We start from the raw sequence: 22499 nt of genomic DNA on the forward strand, positions 1-22499 counted from the left end.
AAGCGAGAATTGATATTTGTAATTGTTAATGCGCAAGTGATGTGTAGATTTTTGAAAAAAATAAATTAATATGGGAAAATTAAATTTTTTAATTATAAATTTTAATTTTTTTAAAAATAATTATACGATATTTATAATTATATATAGAATAACTCCTTCCAACTATTACACTGTTTTTTCCACCAATTTTTAATTTTTTTAATTTGTTGGGATGCACATTAAAAATATATAGTTTTTTTAATAGTAAAATTTACTATTTTTAAAAGAAAGTGTCCGGTGCTTACACAATTTAGAGTATATAAGTCTGACATATTCTTTTTGAAAAAAGTGAATAAGTATGAAATCTATATAATAATAAATAAATAAAAATATGATATATAGTTATAGAGTGCGTAAGTACTGTATAATTATTTTAAAAACAAGTATGATCTATTATTAAATAATTTATTTATTTTCATATAGGTCTTGTATTTACCACTTTTTTAAAATAGATTATGCGGAGTTTGCCCACTTCATAATTTAAAATATCATTTCTCAAGACTATATCCAATATTATACTATATATTTTTTTTGTAAAAGGAGTGATATATTTTTAATATATATATATATATATATATATATTAATTCTATGAATTCGGTAGGATATTAAGGTCTCGTTTAGTTATGAAGTTCAGATGAAATGAGATAAAATATTTTAAATAGTAATAAGATTTTTGAGTTGAAATGATATGAGATAGTTTGTAAAAAAATGTGTTTAGATAGTGAGATGAGAAGAGATGGTTTTAATTTTTTTAGAATTTGATAAAGTGGTGGGTCCCACCAATTATTGAAAAGTATTTTTAATTATTAGGTGAAAAATATTATGAATATATTAAAAATAAGTAATATCTATTATTAATTTAAAAACTCATAAATATTTTGATTTTTCCAAAATATATTTTTATATTATTATAATATGATATATTTATTATACTATAGTTTATAAAATTTGAAATATATTTTTCTAATTATATATCACAATAAAATAAAAAAATTATAATAAATAATTATATATATCAAAAATATGTTAGTTAGCGTTATTATGGTATTACTGTAACATTACTAAGAAATAAGATTTTATTTCTAACCGCTTAAATAAGCGGATAAAAGACGAGGTACAGCCCAGATCATCCAAACCGGGCCGACCTAGAAGTGTTTTGGCATCTTTAAGATATATTCTCTAGTGTAAATATAAATTTAATTTCAATGACAATAAAGCTATTTTCTTCTTATATCTCTTAATGGAAAGTTTGTGAGCTTGGTGCCGATATCATATATATTTTTACAGTGGCCTACTTATTCTTTGTCCAAATTTTGATTCGAAATTCACTTTTTTTTTTTAAAAAATAACTAACAATTTTTCAATAAAATCAAATAACAAACTATCTAAATATATCATTATTCTATTAAAATATAGAATTTGATATTTTCATTTATTTAATTATAATGGTAATGGGAATATTTATTCTTTATTATAAAAGTACACATTAATTTTTTAATGTTCATATTATTCCAACGGATATAGATTTTTAATTGTTTTTTCCAACGATCATATTCTTCCCACGGATATTTTTTTTAACGGCTATATTTTACCACTGTAAAATATAACATTTCCTCAACAATTTTATTCACTTCAACTCAAACTTCTATATGAAATCAATTTTTTTTTTTTTCATTTTCTCCCAATGGATTGTTGGATTTTTCACAAAATTACATTTATCAATTTAGATTGTGACGAAAAATTTGAGATAACGAGATGTAAGAAAGAGGCACCCCTTCCCCTTCTCATGGGGGGTTATGAAGTGAGCCACTTCATGAGGCTTGATGGTTGGCCAGGGGGTTACACTACATAGCCCCTCCCCCACTTTGGATACTTGACTTGGATGAACAAGCTCTCTCTCTCTCTCTCTCTCTCTCTCTCTCTCTCTCTCTCTCTCTCTCTCTCTCTCTCTCTCTCTCTCTCTCTCTCTCTCTCTCTCTCAAAATGGTTCTCTCTAGTCCTGACATCTAAGTTATGAAATATGTGGGTGTTGTTCTGGTATATTAACACATAGCACACTCCACTATCGATACGTAAAGATTTTGGATGATCAACAACGTCGGAAAATCTGTAAAACAATCACACTAGATTCAAGATATTTTTGATAAGGTAATACCGCTTCCATTGTACATTCTGATATAATTTTTATAACATTGGTATCAGAGCAAGATTGATTGTTCCCGATTTAACTTTTGCTCGCATTGTTTGATCAAATCTATTTAAAATGCACTGCATGTTGAGAATATTTTTTCCGAGTGCATGAAGTAATTTTTGACCGTACCACTGTGAGAGGTGGTTCGGACTAGCTCATGGTGCAATGTGCATCGATGCCATGCTACCCAAATGGGCACAGTGAGATCTCACTACCCATGTAGCTCATTACGAGTGTTGTCCAGATGACTAACACAAGAGGGGGGTGAATTGAGTTATATTTAAAAAAATAACAATTATAAATCAAATATATAATATAAAATATAAATAAAATACGAAACAGTAATAAATATAAAGAGCAAGGGTAAGAGAGAAGCAAACTCAGTATGTTAACGAGGTTCGGCCCCACTGCCTATGTCCTCGCCTTAAGCTACCCTTTGAAGATCCCCAAATTCACTATTCAACCTCCTTCAGGTGGAGATGGAAACATATTACACCTTTGAATAACACCGCTACAAAGGATCCGTATAGAACACCCTCTATACTTGTAATCACCTTACACGTGGTGATTCAACTATTCTCTGTGTAGAACACTTTCTACACGCACAAAGGTTATATACACCATTTTTCTTATACAAGAGTTGATAGTGGGTAGGTTATCAGAAAACACTCCTCAATGAGTGAAATAAGAATAATACAGCGCAAACTATATCTCTCAAAATGAATAAGAATTAAGACTCAATGCTTAGAGAAGACTCAGAAGAGAGAATGAAAGTTTTGAATGAATGTTGTATGCTCTGGATGTTGTAAATGTGAAATTCTCAAATGATCTATTTATAGGCATATGAGACTTCATATTCAAATTAAAAAAAATTCATATGTCAAAGACAACATCATTCACTTTTTTAAAAAATTCAAATAAAAGGTTCTTCTTTTTCAATTGTCAAAGACAACATCATTCATTTTTCAAAAACTTCAAACCTAATCTTTTACTTTTTGCATATAACAAAAAGAGCACACTTTACTTTTCAAAAAATTCAAACCTAATCTTTTACTTTTTGCATATGACAAAAGGAGCACACTTTACTTTTCAAATATTTCAAACAAAATCATCTACCTTTTGCATAAGTCAAAAAAAGCATCAATCACTTTTGAAAATATTCAAATAAAACATGCACGTGTGAAATATGAAAATTAATCATCTTTAATATTTTCAAAGTTCAACTCTTTAATCAAGGCATGCACATGTAAAAGATGACAATCAACCATCTTTCAAAATTTTTAAATTTAATTTTCAAAAATATTCATGCACATGTGGAAAATGTATTTTAATGCTTTATGATAAAATATTAATTTTGAGCATTAATCCTAATTTTGAATTTTGAAGAGATTTACAACATTACTCTATAACTTTAATGTGAACTTGTTCCCTTTTGATCATGCTTGTTTTCTTGATGTGTTTGACTCCATTATGTAGACAACTTGAGTTTGAAACTTCTTTATTCTTTAAATTCATTTGTTATCATCAAAATTCATGTGTAGATATATAATTACACAAAATTTGAAACCTTGGATTCAACAACAAGTAGCACCAGTCACACAAAACACCGCACGTGGTGCTACGCAATGAGCAACACCAGATGGTGCTGCGTGACAGCAAGATCCACGCGATCTAGGTGTAACGCCGTGCACTGTTTGGGTACTGCCAAGTGCTGAGTCCACCACCACGGCGTTGTGCTGTCCACAAAATACATTATAACTAATTTCTCCTGCCACGACTTGCAAAGATTTCTATTTGTTGTTGAACATAGTATTATTGTAGCATTGGAAGCATGACACATGCATTAATCGTCATAATTTTTTCTTCTTATTTCTTTTATTTATTCAGTACTTACTCCTTATAAAATAGCACATTCTCTTTCTGAATACACACTTCATCTTGCCTAAGACAAAGCATCTATCTGGTAGATCACGTGCTTCTTGTATAAGTACAATTTTAATCTTTTTGTTTTCCTTCATCTGATTTAGTACCAAAAGAGAATCCTACTACATTCTTTCTTTTCTCTTTCTCAACTTTAAGGCCTTGTTCGATCCAAATTTAAAAATATTGCATGGAAATCATCATCTTTGCCTAAATTTACTAAATTTGGCGTTAAAGTATTTGAACTTGGCTGTAATTTTTTCTTCGGTTTCACTAATTTTATATGTTCCACTCACTTTTAATGGAATCTCAACACACGCTAATAATAATCGAAGTTGAAAATTTTCCTCTTTAATTCTAAGCCTTGCCCATCTACTTGAAGTTACGTTTAAATTATCCATGAAATTAAAAATAAAAGACCCGTCATAATTATACATGAAAGACCACCGATTATTATGCATGAAATTCAAGAAAATGTGAAAAACAGACCACCATATGCCAATTTTCCAATTGACTAATAAGAATACTACTAATGTGTGAGTGTTAGGCAATCAAAGACTTACGCGTGTCCTCTCGTTAATTTTCCAACGAGAGAGATTAAATAAAGATAAATTGCAACTTTGAGTATCAATTTTGTTAGGCAATCAAAGATTGACGCGTGTCCGGATTAGTTTTCTCTAATGAGAGAATTAATGAAGGTAAATTGCAAAATATTAAAAATTTGAATTATTATATCAATTTTGTAAAATTTTAAAATACAAAAATCTAAATATTAAATTTGCCATGCATAATCTAAATATTAAATTTGCCATGCATCCCCCCCCCCCCCATATATGATGCCACAAATATATGATCCCCCCCATATCAATTTTGTTAGGCAATCAAAGATTGACGCGTGTCCGGATTAGTTTTCTCTAATGAGAGAATTAATGAAGGTAAATTGCAAAATATTAAAAATTTGAATTATTATATCAATTTTGTAAAATTTTAAAATACAAAAATCTAAATATTAAATTTGCCATGCATAATCTAAATATTAAATTTGCCATGCCCCCCCCCAATATATGATGCCACAAATAGAATTTTTTTTTTTTTCTATACATTTAGAGTTTCTAATTCCTTTCCTCCATTTTGAAGATTGGATAATGTGCCAATTCCACCCCCCCCCCCCCCCCCCCCCCCCCCCACATATATGATGCCACAAATAGAATTTTTTTTTTTTTTTCTATACATTTAGAGTTTCTAATTCCTTTCCTCCATTTTGAAGATTGGATAATGTGCCAATCAAATTGGATGTCTTTTAGCTACAAATAGAATCTTTCGTATTGTTATTGGATTATTTATTCAGAGTAATGCTCTATAATCGTAAAATACATTAGCCTGAAAATATTTCCCTTTAGCTGTTCTAACACTCCACACATTTTTAGTGGGCAAAAAAGGTGTCGGGGCAGATACACCTTTCGTTTCAACGTCTCACCCACTCCCCACACCCACCCCCCCCCCCCCCCCCCCCCCACAACAACCCACAACTTCGTTAGAAAGGAGCCAAACCAGGAGCCCTTTAGGTCTTTGATCTGACATATAAAGATAATCATTCAGACAACCTGGTGTTTCCATTTTTTTTTTCTTTTACCTCAATTAATTCCAAAACATAATGAGAACGGCAGATGAGGAGAGGAGTCGGACCACAACTGACTTGGGACACATACAGAATTGTTTCAGTACTGTGAATTTAAAAAGGCTTTGCTCATTATGATGCTCACTTTGCCCCAGGCACAACGAGAGAGAGGATCCGAGGAAGAACGGCAGCGAATTTTTAATAGAAACTGGGGAATATAAAAACATAAAGAATTCTCCATTAAAAGCTGTCACAAACTTAAAATGGCATAATTTACACGCATAATTAACACCTTAACACCACATGCACATGGAAGGAATATATGGCTCTGAAAATACACAACAAAGAAGGGGGAAAGACAAAAAAAAAAAAAAAAGTAACAAAAGAGAGATAAGTAACATAGATGGGTTGAGATCCAAAGAATCTTAAGCCCTGGTCTTGAAAGGAATAGCTCTGATGACTATCTGGTGGTACATCGCAGCAAGAGCAGCTCCAATGAAAGGTCCCACCCAGAAGATCCACTGGTTAAAGCAAAGAGGAGAAGAATGTTATCCATTTCATCGGCTGAAAAGCATGAAAAAGTAGAAGGAATAAATGTCATCATAACATATACTTACTTGGTCATCCCAGGCCCGGTCTCTGTTGAAGATAATGGCAGCTCCAAGACTCCTAGCTGGGTTAATACCAGTTCCTGTGATGGGGATGGTGGCCAAGTGAACCAAGAACACGGCGAACCCAATAGGAAGTGGAGCCAAAATCTGCAGATCATTTTATCAAACACTGCATTAGAACCAAGAAACAAATAAGAGTATTCAAGCTTTGAATATTGAGTTAATGCATCAATATCCAGTCATATCATATATACTACGTATTGCTAGGCCGGCGGAACCAGGAATTTGTCGTATAACAATGTTTTTAATTATATTTCTATACAATTTTTTATAAAACTATGAAATTTAAAATAAAAATATTAAAAAAACATATCATGTCAAGAACAATATATATTATTAAAATAATAAAAAAATATAAGTAAATAATTTATAAGATCAAGATGATTTCGTAAATAAGGGGCCAAATTAATTTTTTAGATGGTGGCCCATGGCCCCATACAAGATAAATTTAATGTCATTTTATTAAATTATAAAATATTAATATATATATATATATTTTTTTTCAAATTTTGGGGGGCAGCTACCATCTAGGTTGAGAAACAAATTTTATTAGATAGCTTTATAAAAAAAGAATCTCGTAAAAATAATACTCATAAATCGACATAATTTACTCTAATATATTATTTACAAAACTCGTCTCAATGTATGTCTCTCATTTTATGTCTCGAAATCACGTTAATTAATTAATTTATTTTATATAATTTATTTATATCTAAAACTGTTCTAAAATATAATAGGGGCTTAGCCCAAGTGCAATGTATATAAATGCGCCTATGAAGTTTTTAATGGGTGAAATTAATTAAATAAAAGTCAACAACTTGCCCCGCCACTGAGTACTTGTGTCACATCAATGACGAGTTGGGACTTCCAATCTTTAATCTACTGCCATGAATATCTGATACTAAGATACCTTTTATTTGCACGGCACGCTAATCTTAACAGTAGTCTATCGAAATTAACGGTGGATAATGGATTGGATGGACAAGTATATGCTAGACTAATTAGTCATTTAATACTTTTCTAATCCAAAGTGGATGAGAGCCAGAGTGCCAAGGGACTATAAAGAAGAGACTAATCTCGCCAACCTAATAAAGACTAAAGAAAGCCCATGGCCTTGGTCGTAGTGTCTTACAGTGCTTTATATGTGTGGTGGGCCGCACACCCACGAGGTCTCTCACCTAAAAGGAACCCCACATATCTCACACACAGACAAAGCCATCACAGCGCAGAGCATGCAAGAAACAAGATCAAACAAGAAAACCAAGGAAAAAAAATTAATGCAAATTTCATGGAACCCAGCAGCTTATTTAATTTATTGAGAGTACAAGTTAAATTGTCGCTTTTGGAGAACTATATACATAATATATATATATATATATATATATATATATATATATTTATATCAAAACCTCTAGGGTTGGGTCAAGTCGTAAAGTTCAGACATAATCTAAGGTTCAAATTTTGTTTGGGGCAAACAATCTCAAGCCCCATCGGATTAGAAGATTTCTCTTTAAATTATGCAGAGTGCACTCGTAGAAAATAGATTCAGTTCACCCTTGGGATTAATCAGAAGAACGTTCCTAGGCACCTGGTGCCAATCAAAAACAAGGGGAAAACAAATAAGAAACACAATACTTTTTACGAGGTCTAGTAAATAGCACAAGAAGCGACCGTGGAACATCAAGACATTTAGCATCAAAAGCCCTTGCAAAGCACTCACGAGAAAAGAACATGGCAGAAGACACGATAAAGTTAACAAAGAGAGGACAAAAAATACATACAGGAACGTGAGAGTCTCGGGCGCTTCTCTTGGCATCAGTGGCAGAGAAGACAGTGTAAACAAGGACAAAGGTGCCAACGATCTCAGCACCAAGGCCATCACCCTTGGTGTAGCCATGGTTCACAAAGTTAGCTCCACCATTCAAGCGCTCGAAATTATAGGACTTCTCGAATCCCTTCACAACACCAGCCCCACAGATGGCTCCAAGGCACTGCATGATGATGTAGAATAGGGCTCTTGTGAGAGAGAGTTTCCTTGCCAAGAGGAGTCCAAAGGTCACAGCAGGATTGATGTGTCCACCTGTTGCAAAACGAGCACAAATATTTGGGTTACTAAACATCTTCCTTGAAAACATTTAGCTCCATGGCCCTTCTCCAAGAAAAAGTCCATAGCAGCTTGAAGAAAGTCAGACTCACATTACACATAGCAGGAAAAACCCATTAAAAGGAGAGTTGGGAAAGCTAACCTGAGATACCGGCCGTGCAGTAGACCAGGGCAAAGATCATACCACCAAAAGCCCAAGCAATTCCTTGGATACCCACACTTTTACACTTTTCAGACTTGCCCACACCCATAACAGTCAAGATGCTGATGTAGAGGAACAAGAAGGTAGCCACGAACTCTGCAATTCCAGCCCTATAGAAGGACCAAGAGGAAAGCTCCCCTGGCTCAAACAAAGGAGCTGGGGGTGGCTCCTTGTAGTCTTTGTCTGTCTGAGCAGCTGTGCCCAAGGGCTGCCTCTCTCCGTACCTGTTTGCTCCAAGCTTAACATCCTCTTCCTTTCCCTCCATCTCTCCCTCACACTACTACTGAGTTATTGTCTCCCTCTCTCAAGAAAACAAACAAACAGATGGCTATTTTCCTCAGCACTCTCGAACAAAGGCTGTGAAGTGGAGAAGGGAAGAAGGTTAAGGGGGTTTTATAGACGGGGAGTCTATTATCTGGCTAAAAGCAAAAATGGGCTGTCTTTTTTTTTTCCTTTTTCTTTTTTTTTTTCCTTTTTTTTTAAATGTTTTCATTTTATGTAAAAGAAATTAACAGTGTTTAGTGATAATTATTTTGCTTAAACTATTTTGCTTAAACTAAGAGAGGGGGGGGGGGGGGGGCGGGGTTCTAAATTATTCAGGAATTGTTCTGGAAAGTGCAGAGGATGTTGACAGGTACTGTTTGCCGGTTGGTTGCTTGGTTTTGTTCTTATCCTCTAGCAAAGTATTATTATTATTATTATTAGTTTTTTAATGGTACCATTCTTATGTTCCTAATGGGTTTGAAATTCTACGATGAGCTCGATTAGCTGTCGTTGGCCATCTGACCTTACACCTAATTCAGAAATTCAGATAAATATTGCTTATTATCTCATACTAATTAATACTAATTTATTATTTTTAGTATTTTATTTAAATATACGAATTAATACTTTAATATATGTATTTAAATAAATAGATAAAAATAAATCATGACAAATTAATGTTAATATGTAACATAAAGAATGATAAATAAAATTTTCCAATTTAATAAATAAATAAAATCCATGAAAAATTTTGAAAATTAAAGGGGTTCTGCCAGATGATGTGGTCAATCTCAGTGAACTTTAAGTATTTGTTTTTGTGGTTTTGCAGCTTTTAAATGTGATAAATCTCGTAAATCTGAACTATTTTTAAGCATGAAATAATTGGAAACTTGCCTAAATATTTTTCTTCTTCTTTCCTCTATTTTTTACTCTCTCTGGCCTCAGTAACGGGGATACTTTCAAGCTTCGAGACGGTAAGACTTGGGGCAATCACAGCCACAAGCGGGAACTGCATCGGATGGCTCGAAGAAAGTGGCCGTTTTGTGACCGTTAGGAAAGTGACAACCTTGTGCAAGCACGTGGCAACGGGCCAACGGCTAGATATGAAATAATGAAGGGAGACTACCTTAGCATTCTGGTTAGTCCTTGTTAAGAAGGGTCCATTTTCCAGAGCCAGTTGGTCACCATGACATTCAAACTTTTTTTTTTTTTTTGGGGTTATCATGCATTATTGAATGTGTTGAAAGGTGAAACATCTTTTGATTTTACTACACTAAAAACAACAACTTCTTAATAAATGATCGTTTATTAAGAATAATTTACAAAAATCTATTTGCAACTCTAAAATGTTCCTAATTGCAAGGGTGCTATCACAGCCTTCGATTTTACAAAATGAGAAATGATAGATCAAATTACGAGTGCACAGGTACTGTTAAATCATTTTGAAAAAAAAAAATAAATAAAAATGTAATTTATATAAAAAATTATTTTTTAATAATAAATCTTACTATTTTTTAAAATAACTGCACGACGCTTACACACTTTATAAATATATATAACAATACTCTTAAAAAATATAACTTAGATAATGTATATTTAATTAATCAAATATGATACAGGAGATATGTTTTTTTTCCTAATCGAATAAATTTTCATTATAAAATGTCAGAGGGCTCAAGATAATGATACGATATTCAATTAACAACATATAAGATCATAGAATTAAGTTGGTCTTGTTTAGTTTGTTAGGTTTTTAATTATTTCCATGACCTAACATGATTGAAAGAGAGTAGAAGTGAAACAACATGCCCTTCTCTTTTAACTTTTCTTTTTTCTTTTTTCTTCTTTTCTATTTTCATTTTTTTTCATATTTTTCATTGCAATCATCTTTACCTAAAAATTAAAAAATAAAAAATAAAAAAGAGTTGCCAGATGGGATGGACAACTCACTCGCACTCATTGGATACCTTGTGGGGGGTCATGCGTTTACCTCAAACTCACATGCGGCCCTCAATATCTGGGGCCCACCTTCATTGCCTATTCAGCCTTTTGGAGACTTTGGTTTTGAAAGCAACAAAAAGTTTTTTAATTTTGTTTTTTTTTTTTCTTTTTGTTTAGCGGCCAGTGGCTTCTCTGCTCAATGCAGGCTGACGGACACAACACTCAAACCTCTATGATGTGGCCACGTGCTACCTATGTGATTTCAGTGTCTCCTGTTTTTCTACTTTACTAGGTCAGCTTGGCCCCACTCGGCCATTAATAATCTGCCCAGTTCCCCCCCCCCCCCCCCCCCCCCAAAGCAAGGACCTAAGCCCAATAACCTTTCATGACAATTTATTTTCGACTTTTTATAGATATACTCAACTACTAATGATAGTATACATCTTAAACAAAATTATCTAATAATCTCTGACATCAAGTTCTTAAGGAATAATTTATAATGTTATCGCTTAATTTAGAAGAAGTCAAATATAATTTTTTTTGGCTTGTTTGGATGTTGGAAGATATTCAAATAAATTAACATTAATTTAATTTTAATCTAAATTTAATATATAAATACTTAATTTACAAATCAATAAATATCATTCAATTTAAAATTTCTTTATATTTAATATTTATAATTTTTTTCAATTCAAACACATCTTTACACGCAAAATTTACAACTTTTTTCAATTTTTTATAAATAAACTCATTTTAGATGATTTTTATAAAATTCATTTCATCATCTCAATTCACTATTATTTATAAAGAATACAATTTATCTCAACTCAACTTATTATTCAAACAAAGCCTTGATAGAGATAAAGGATTATTCATAACTCGCTAGTCACTACTAAAACTTATCATTCAAGATTAAGGCTTCATTTCGATATTCTCTATTTGGATAATGAAAATGTTTAATCTCATCTCATCATTATCATTTTTTAAAATTTTTACATAAAATATAATAAATAATATTCAACTTTTTCAAATTTCTAAATAATAATAATATTTTAATAATATTTTATTCAACTTTTATTCAAAACCATATCATCTAGTCTCTTATCACTATCCAAACCACACATAAATGAGATTAAATGATAAATATGTTAATAGTAGTAAAATAATTTATGAATAATGGTAAAATAGTTATAGTTAAAATGTTTTATTGGGTTTTGAAAAATAAGAAAGAAAAAATTGAATTGTTTATTATGTTTTATCTTTTGAAAAAATTATAATGATTAGATTATGATTATATGAAAAAATTAAAAATTTGAAATTAAAAATTATTTATATTTAAATGATATTTAAATATTAAAATGAAATGAAATAAAGTAAAATAAGATGAGTTGAGACTATCTCAATATCCAAACAGGCCGAAATTATCCTAAATTCCTAATGTTACTTACAATATTCAATAAAATTTACTAATTGGATCTATTATTATTATTATTATTATTGTTATTATTATTAGTAGTAACGAGTGTTGCTACATGCACGGAATGGTTTACAGGCACGTGCAATATTTTAATTCTTCATGCTACACTATCATGAACGATAAAGTTTTTACTAGTAACGAAAAATCTTATAAAAATAAATTTATAAATTCAAGTAGTTTGATATGTTATATTAGATTTATTTATAATAAAAATAATTTACAATCTCATATACTATATTAAGTTATATAAATTTACAAATTTACTTTTATACAGTTTCTTTATGGCATTTCTCTACAATCATTTGTTTTTTGGAATATTGTCACAAAGGGAGTGTTAACAATTGGTTTATTGATGTTTATTATACTTTGATTTAATGTTATTAGGAAAGGATATGTATGGAATATTTCTTCTATATTATAATATAATATGAGAGATGAAAATGTGAGATATATAAATATATATATATGTATGCACGAAAAAAGTTATTTTTATAAATTTACATAATTTCACATTGAAAACTCTTTTTATTATAAAATAGATTTAATTTATCATATCAAGCCATATTAAAAGTATAAGTTTCATTTTTTAATATTCTTTTTTAAGTCTCAAATTTATCATATAACATTTTAGAGCACCTCCAATCCGTGGTTTGAAATTAATTCAACCGTTATTTAATATGGACCATGAGGAGGGATATACTCATTAAAGTTTTGAATACCGTATCAGATGTTGTACTGGTCAAGGCATTTTAATGAAATATTTCGATACCGATACCGTTTCGGGATAGTCGATATATAAATAAATTATATATATAAATATATATTATATTTCAAAAATAATAGTCTATATATGAATAAATTATACATAAATATATATATATTATACATAACCTAGTCTGAATTAGGAATAAAAAATAAACTTATAATTTGAAGAAATAAAAATAAAAAATAAAAGTAAAAGTCGAAATACCGGCTAATATTTAGGGCAATACGAAATAGATATAATATCTATACCGGACCAGTGGCTGGTACGGTATGGTATTTAAATCTTTGATACTTATTATTAAGAGATTTTTCCCCGGACCCAAAAGGCACAGAGGTTGAGCCCAATACTCAGAGGCTTGTACGGAACAAGCCATCTGTCAACTCGGCTAAAGGGTTCTCAACCTGTATAATCGGATTCGGGGCCTCGAAGTAGAGGTCAAATCCATTAACCAAGAAGTGCAGGAAATTTATGCTGGCAAAAAGAGAAGAAGAACACGTTATCTCAAATAAACTGAACCCTAATATGAAATATAGGATCACACTGCATTAAATGCGTTCCTCAAATGGTCACGCCGCATTAAATGAACATGACATAAGGGATTTTAGGAGGACATCCCCTCCCCCAGCCACAGGGCATGGCTGCTTGATTCTCAAGCTAGGTATAATAGAGAACCCATAAGTATCAAAAAAGAGTTATACTCTTGATTTCTCTGAACTCTCACTACCCATCTGCATACTCTCCTGAAGTATTACTGACTTTGGCATCAGAAGCTCTTCGGCCACTATAAGGGCCACCTCCCATCAGTATTTTCTTTGTCTTTCTAGGCCAAAGACCAAATATCCAAACTACTAAAACCCCAGTCTAAAGACATGAAATACGACATTAACACTTATATTTAAGTTAGGGGGAGAAACCTTTTATATTGTACTTTGTAATTTTAGAAGTAGGATACATTTTCTCACAAGTATTTATTTATTCATTTATTTATGTATCAAGACAAATTGACCTAAGAATATAAAATGCCTTAATGGGAACTAAGAAATTATAGTAGTTTTTAATACATATTGACTAAGAATTTCTTATGACTAGTATCCCTTTCATGGGTCCATCTACCTGACAAGTTAAACCCAAGAAAGAGAAATCCCATTTTAAATAATGAGAAGAAAATGGTGACGATTACCTACTGTTTTTTTTTAAATACAGGTTAGGAAGGGAGGTTCGGACAGGGAATTGAGTTGATAAGAGATATGATGAAATAAAATTTAAAAGTTGAATAAAATATTATTAAAATATAATTTTTTAATATAATTTTAATTTTAAAATTTAAAAAAATTAAATTATTTATTATATTTGATGTAAAAATTTAAAAAATTTATAATAATAAAATAAAATAAATTGAGATAAACTTCAAATCCAAACAACCTCTTGTGTTTGACTTTCACGGTTCACTAATTAATGTCAAGTGATGAACTTACAATCTGTTTTTTTTTATAATTTTTTTATTTTACTCCAAAGAAATATATATACTATTCTCTTCTATTACAAGCAATAATATATTAATGACACATTCTGCTCACAATGACACTGACACATTCTTATCTTGTACCTTTATATTTTATTCATTTAATGTATCATATTGTAGTTACATCAATTTCTATATAATCCTAATCTTTGTGGCAAGTTTATACCAAAATATATTCGGGTATATTCTAGTGTAATGATTTTTTTGTTGGACTTTCACAATCAGGCTGTCCCAAGACTTTGCACTTGTTTTGGAATACTCTGGTAAAATTAACGAGTGTCATTTCACTAAACATGCCAAGCTGCGTTATCAAAGAGAACAGATGAAAAACAAAGGTCAATTCCTTCTCCTCAACAAAGCACTCCTTCACGATGGAGAGAGCCATGGCCCCTTCCTCCTTTCACAAGTTTCACTAGTTACAAGTGCATAGGTAAAACATACTGCTTACTATGAGGCCCACTATAATGATAAAAAGTCAACTACAAACTTCTACATTAAGCAAACTCCTTAATGCTAATTTAATGCTGAATACAGTAATAAATGTACAAATCTCTGTACTTTATCTGAAAAATATAACTCACCCTTAAAAAAAGAAAATTTATACCCATCATCTTCTCTACACCATGCACCATATGATATTTTTATTTTTTTTCCTTTACCAAATGTGTAGAGTATGGACGATGAGTAGAAAAGCTCAATTGGTTTAATAAGAATAAAAAAATAAAAAATAAAAACATGTGTTGTGTTTGTGTAAGATGATAGGTAGCAAAGCCATTAAAAAAATAAAATTTTCATGTAAATTTCAGATTTACCAACTTTTTTCAAAATGAGTCTACAAAGCTTGCAGACCCTAAGACTATATATATCATTTATCTTGATTTAATGCATCAATGGGTAAAAAAATACCTCAAAAAGGTCAAATACATACATTTCTTGATTGACAAGGAGCTCCTAGTTTATATAAAGGAGATCAAGGTAAATACAAATTACCATGTTATGCTAAGCTGGTGGGCTATATAACAGAACTCCAATATCAGCAAATACGCTAGAAAACACGATGACATAATACATGAAGTTGATCTTATTTTTTTATTCATTGGATTCTTCACAGCGTTGGAGTTGGACATGTGGGCAGGGCCTCTCAGGTTCTCCTCTACTCCACAGGACTCTGAGATCACCTCTCTTTTTCCCCAATGCCAGGAATGTTCCTGCATATGTCAAAAAAATGACCAGATAACAGTAAGACATTTTGCAATCCAATATGGCCTTCGGGACTTGCTGTACGAAAATTACCGAGGGTGAATGGGACGATGTAAAGCAATGCTGGTTGGCCATGCCCATCCATCAAGTTCAATGCCACATATGTAATGAGAAGACCTGCCAAAAAACAATCCCTGCTTGATGAAAGATGTGATGATAGACACTGGAAAATGATGTGTATAGTATAGTCAACTTAGTATCTTTTCATGATAAGTCTTATTGTCAGATAAGGATGGTCGAGGTTGCTTTGCAAAATAATAATAAAAATAATTATAATTATAACAAACAGCAAGAGAAAGTAGACTTTTTGAGAAGCAACAAGAGAAAGGAGACTTGTTTATCATTTCTTACCTAATCCATATGCAAGCATTGCCCACAAGAAGTATCCAGCTCGTAGAGTCTTATTTGCCAGCCAATCATACCTGCAAGGATATTCCAAGATATTGATACACATATGCCACCACAAGAATCATCAAAGTACAGATTAGATTAAGAACCCAAGGATTGGAAAAGAGTCACAACCAGAAGGGACAGCAATAAGGTTTCCTCATTGGTGGCACTACTTTAAAGCATGCTAAAATTGCAATTATGATCGGAAAAGGGAAACGGATGAAATTCTGGAATCTAACAACTATCTAGATTCTTCGTTGTTTTCTTTTTTTTTTTTCCCTTTTGGCAACGGGTATGGAGGATTTGATATACTGGGGTCAGTGCCACATGGAATTTCTGTTGTAAGAACTAAAATTTCTGTCCTGCATCTTCTAGGTCAAACAAGGGGCGTTTTGAGCATTCAAAAACAAATCAACACTCCAAGGAAGCATAAGAACAATCACTTACAATGAATAAATTAATTGAAGTTTCTTATCCTATTATTCTGGTTCTCATACTCTTAAAATCAACCAACTTTATTACTTAAATCTATAGCTCTTTGAATAAATTATGGCTAAAAGTAAAACTCCATGTAAGCTAGACAATCCAAACATGTAGATTACAGCTGCCCAATCAGGCAAAGAAAAAAAGGGCGACCATAGAAAAATAAAAATATTTACTTTTTTAAAACCCAACCAAAAAAAGGGGAAAACGATTAGAGATTGGACAGCACCAGAAAGAACAACACTCTTTCATAGCTCAAGCTAACAAGTATAAAGCAATTAAGAACAAAATCTTGCATAGGAGAAAAGGAGCTTTGACCTAAGAGAGAACGCTATTAGCAGTCCAGGTAATAGGATGTCACCAAATCCTATGATGCTGTATCCACCCCAAGGATCAAACATGCGTGGAATCTTCAGTAGCATTGGGATACCATCCTCACCACTTTTATCACCACGAGCTACCTGTGGAAAATATATAAATGATTGGATGTTCTTTTCAGCATTTGAAGGCCCTAATAGTCTAAACTATTTATCTTGATCAGTCGTAGAGTAAGCTTATATTGATTACTTACCACAATCATCACACTTTCATGGAACAACTTCTTAGAAACAAACACCCAAAAGATGTCATATAGGAATGCACAACTGAGAAGAACTGTACCCACCTGATTACCAAATTATTAAGAATCAAGTCAGAAGAATGGTTACTCAATTCTTAGGCATATCAATGCTTTTCAAGTCCATTCCATCTATACACTTCTTGACATGAAGTAAAACTAATCAATAACAAAATAGTTACAAAATAATTGTAAAGGATTAGTCAATAAACCCCCTCCATCTCAAAAGAGAAGTGTGCGTAAAAAAATAAAGTAAAATTAAAAAAAAAAAACATTTATCCATATAAATCTCCATTTTACCCTGAATTTTTGAAACTACCATTCTTTACCTATGGAAGAACATTTTAAGAAGATTGTTTCATTAAATACATACCATTTCTAAACTTTTATCTATTGTGAGATGGAACAAGGATAATAAAGACAAAAACATCAAGCATAAAGACATAAAAACATAAAATAATAATAAAGATTTCACCCACAAGCTATTCTCAGCCTTAGTGGACCCAAAGAGTCGAACACATTAAACAATGCCAATATGCTCTCCAATGTGCAAACTTAAGTCCCAGCCTACTGAAAGTTCTTTCGAAATTTCAAATGAACAGATATGGATATGCACATACAGCGTCTCGTGCAATTTACTAATGTGATATTGTTTTTATGCACACCATCATAATGTTTGATATGAGACATCAGAAAAAAGACAGCCTCATCCAGATCATTCCTCAGCAAAAAAATGATGGGAGTTTGAATCAGTACCTTGAGATTGGGAACATGTACAATTTGAAGGACAGTGATTATCAGTGCAATTCCCTGATTGACAAGTAAAAGACAAATAAGTGTTAGTCATCACACCTTATCCTAAAAGTCAATAAGATAACTTAGAACAGGCTTCAGGCCACAAGTTTAACCTATGTTAAATTTGCAGTCAATAGCAATTGACTGTCTAAGGAATGATGAATTGGCTAAGGGTGTAGGAGTGAAGACAAGGCTAAAGAAAAGAATCCAAGAAAGAATCAAAGGCTGCAATCAAGAACTCAAAGAATCAAAAAGGCTGCAATCAAGAACTCAAGATAGATGTGTGAACTCTTTTGTCATCTAAAGGAGCTAATGTGTACCATTGATAAACATTGTTAACTTACAGACCTATTGTGTAATACCCTTTGGTCTCTTATGTAATACTTCTAATCATTGAAAAAAATAAAAGCAACATACTGAAGTTTATCCTTACAAGTATATCTTGACCGATCCAGGCAAAGGATACATTTCGTTTAACTGCCCAAACAACAGCAAATGCTATGCATAGTGGAGAAACAGCCAAAGTTAGATATGAGACGGCTCCAAAGAAAGGTACTTTGATATATGAAACTCCAGGACGTTTGAAGCACCTGCACAAGGATGTGGAGATTTAGTTATAGACATTGAAAAAAATTAAGAAACAAAATCTCTCATCTAACAGCGTACTAAATCTTTTAAATCAGTAATCAAATAAGAAAGATATAGAAGCACATGAAGAGAAACAGGGGCCAACACAGTAATCTTTGCCAAAGCTACAAAAAATTTACAGTTTTTTAAGTTGAGATTTTAAAAGCTTGTGCATTTGACTTTGCACATATATAAAGAAGATTGGTTAATGGACAAAACATTCATATTCAAAGAGGGCGTTCGTCATTAGTTGTTGGCCTAGTTAAGCTTCTACCGATCATCTAATGTAACAGAGTTCAGGTAAGGGAACATAAAAGTGCAAGCACTGAGCCTCCTAAGGCAAAGATGCAACATTTATACCAACAGCCAGCAAGTGCCCATGTGTCTGAATAGTTGCTCCAATACATATTTGTGTAACATGCTGAAAGCCATTTGACTCATTTTTCAGGAAGAGATACTATGTACCTTGATAATAAAGCAACCAAGCAAGTTTGCAAGCCCTGCATATACAAGGAACTACAAAGTTAGGCTTCACTCAGAAACAATAGAGAAAAAAATGTAGACTAAAAAGAGTATAATGTAACAAAGACAAACCGAGTCAAATATGTTCAGATTTGAGTCAAGGTTCATATTACTTTTGTGTAATGCTTTTCCGTGTCCATATACAAATGCAGGCATGAAGGCAAATTCATAATTATGAAGCAGGGAATACCTCTATACCGCCTATGCAGAAAAGAACAACCAAAAGCTCAACGAACCAGAATGACATAAGTTTGTACAGAATAACCAGGAAGCATGAAGCAATAACAACAAACAGGACAGCAGATGTTATGTTGATGTCTACAACACCACTAGTGCCCATGGCCTTGGTACTCGGGATTTCATTTACAGCATCCTGCAAGAATAAGATATATAGTAACTTAGCCAGTATTTTCAGCTGTAAAGAGAAGGAGAAGAACACTAGTTTAGGAAAGGCTAAACCTATTTAGCTAGGAATAGAAAAAGGTGACCTTTATTAGCTTGTCTTGTTCAATAGCTGCTTCTCTAGCACTCCATGCGGACCAATAAGATGCACATAAGATGGTACCAACTGCCATCAACCATAAAAATACCTCCGCTATGTCAACTACTGGTCTCCGTGGAGAGTATAGCTGCACAGACACTGCAGAGAAAGCCGGAAAATTAAGTAAGCTGTATAAAAGCAGCAGTGGGAAAATCTATGCACCTAAAATAGATGCCACAGATTTGTCGCCTGAGTGAGATCCAAATAGATAATTACATGTTCAAAGCAACAAAAAATCTATGATTAACAAAAATCCTTTTGGACATCTGGTTCCCTGTTGCTTTGTGATTATGAAGAACAAGGAAATGCTTACCTCTTGAACTATTCATTAGCATTTTTTCCAAACTAGCACCAGCATCTTGCGGGAGCATGACAGCAGGAATGTGTATATCTAGGTCAGTTTCATCTGGCTCACAAACCATCTTGTAAAGTTCTGAAGGAAAAAGAAACAACTTAAAAAAAAAAAAAAAGTGAATAAAGGTGTATATCTAGACCTTTAGCTTTCAGTAATTTAATTCTGGACCACTATCTAAGAATTTTAGCTTATCATAGATAATCAATGTAACAACCTTATATTACTTACCAAAAAAAAATATATAACACCCTTATACATGTTAAGAAAAAAGGGATAATGTTATTCATTATTCAAAATTCTTTTCTCAGGTATTATAACAAGTTTATTTACTTACCTTTAAATACTCTACTGTCAACACGTGCATCAAAAAACAAAATCAGATATGCTGATTACCTTTCTGGTTATTTACAATGAGTAAAGCTGAAGCACCAGCAGCTTCTGCAACATTTGCCTTGGTTGTGAATTTGCAGTTCCCTCGATGCACAATTACAACATCTCCAGCAAGCTAACAACACCCAATCACAGTATCATGCACATGTTGACATCAGTAAGTACATTTTCCCAAAAAGCACGATCATATATAAACATCTAGAATGTATGGGATAGAAGGGAAAAAAAAAACCTTCTTCTTTGGTTTACTGCAACAATCACTTGGGTCTGAGAGAGTAAGACGACTTTGGTTTGCATTTTTCTCCTTTGACACAATGGTAGTGCCAAATCGAGCACCCACACCAACAAATTCAGCATCCTCTATGCCATCAACCCAAGTCTGAATTTTTACCTAAAGATAAGAAACGTTCGATTTACAGATAAGAAAATATGCAAGACTAAATTAAAGGAGATATAAGGCTCCAAATCATTAGTACATGTCCCTCCAGTATTGGCTCACCAAAAGCACGTACATTCAATGCCAATCCACACAGCTTGAGAAAGTTCCCAATTATGACTCAAGAAAGTAGACAAGTTTTTTCATAATTCTAACTTCTGCCTTGTAGGATTCTCAAAGCTAGATTACCTGAGTCAGCGGTATCATTAACACTTAAAAATCCAAGCGTCTAGTACCCTCTATTATATGATACATACAAACCGGCAACCACCGGAGAAAATGCTGAATGTAAAATGCATAGAAAAAAAATTAGTTAAAAAGGAAAAAACCAAAGCCCAGGCCCCAACCTCAAGTGAAACAGAAGTCTTTAGAAGAAAACAAAAGCAAAGATAAAAACAAGCACAAATTCTGGAGGAGGAAAATATGTACAAACCTTTCCTCAATGAAGTAACGTTAAACTAAGCTCCAGACCAATTGAAGTCTTTAAAGGCTAACAAATAAATCGGGAAAAAACAACAGAAGGGTTTTGAAAAAAAAAAAAAAAAAAAGATGAGCTCACCATCTCCGTTTGCAAGTGGGTGCAATATTAGCTCCAAATTTAAAAATAAAATTTAAAAAAAAATGAAATTTGATATATTTTATAATTAGCGAAATAGTATTTTTCGATACAACTAACCCATCAACAAAAGCCAATAATTAAAGAAAAAAAGACAAATTAAGCAAGACCGAGATGACAAATCACGGAAATAAGAAATGGGTATTACTAGAACGAAGTCGTTCTCACAGCCGGGCTTTTTGGGAGCTAAATCGTCGTCGTGAACTATGTCCCCGGCTCTCGCATTCCAAGGATGACAAACAATTGAAATCAAAGCTAACAAGAAGACGACCCAGCAACGCCTCTGCAAATCCATGGATTCTTGAGCTGCCTCCACGAGATTCACCAACCCTTTTGGGTCTTCTTCCTCTGCATCACAGCCTCGGAGCACACAGGAAGCCTGGAAGGATGAGCGAGAGTGAAAGAGAGAGAGAGAGAGAGAGAAGCTTTTATTTTGTTCGTGAAAATAAAAACAACGCTGCCTTTAGTTCACGGGGATCAAATCTTAAATAGGAATTTGTGTGGTCTTAAAGTCAATAATTGAGTACCCTTTTGAAAAATAGTTGACAAATTTAGAAATTATAACTAACAAGAAAATATTTATTTATTTTATATAATAAATCCCATTTTTCTTTAATAAAAATATGTAAAATTTACATAAACGAAGACTATATTTAGCATTATTAATTAAATAATAAAAAAAATCAATCAATCAACATTAAAATACAAAAAAATTATATTAATTATAAATCTATTTGTAAACTAATTGATTA

At 32.4% G+C, this 22499-nt stretch overlaps 2 protein-coding genes across 2 annotated transcripts; both read right to left on the reverse strand.

Annotated features, from left to right (window-relative positions):
• Positions 1–5985: 5985 nt before the first annotated feature.
• On the reverse strand, positions 5986–9118 carry LOC122281922 (aquaporin PIP1-3-like). The gene is made up of 4 exons (XM_043093798.1): positions 8687–9118; positions 8222–8520; positions 6387–6527; positions 5986–6290 (listed from the first exon to the last, which is right to left on the reverse strand). The coding sequence occupies exons 1-4, from the start codon at positions 9009–9011 to the stop codon at positions 6195–6197; spliced, it is 861 nt and encodes a 286-aa protein (XP_042949732.1). The 5' UTR covers positions 9012–9118; the 3' UTR covers positions 5986–6194.
• Positions 9119–15542: 6424 nt separating this feature from the next.
• LOC122281920 (signal peptide peptidase-like 2) lies at positions 15543–22209 on the reverse strand. Its single transcript, XM_043093795.1, has 14 exons — positions 21896–22209; positions 20928–21086; positions 20699–20810; positions 20264–20383; positions 19898–20049; positions 19600–19782; positions 19353–19387; positions 18694–18850; positions 18222–18275; positions 17421–17513; positions 17168–17310; positions 16328–16398; positions 16010–16093; positions 15543–15924 (listed from the first exon to the last, which is right to left on the reverse strand). The coding sequence occupies exons 1-14, from the start codon at positions 22040–22042 to the stop codon at positions 15806–15808; spliced, it is 1629 nt and encodes a 542-aa protein (XP_042949729.1). The 5' UTR covers positions 22043–22209; the 3' UTR covers positions 15543–15805.
• Positions 22210–22499: the final 290 nt, after the last annotated feature.

This window comes from Carya illinoinensis, chromosome 11 (genome assembly GCF_018687715.1).
Source record: "Carya illinoinensis cultivar Pawnee chromosome 11, C.illinoinensisPawnee_v1, whole genome shotgun sequence".
NCBI lineage: Eukaryota > Viridiplantae > Streptophyta > Magnoliopsida > Fagales > Juglandaceae > Carya > Carya illinoinensis.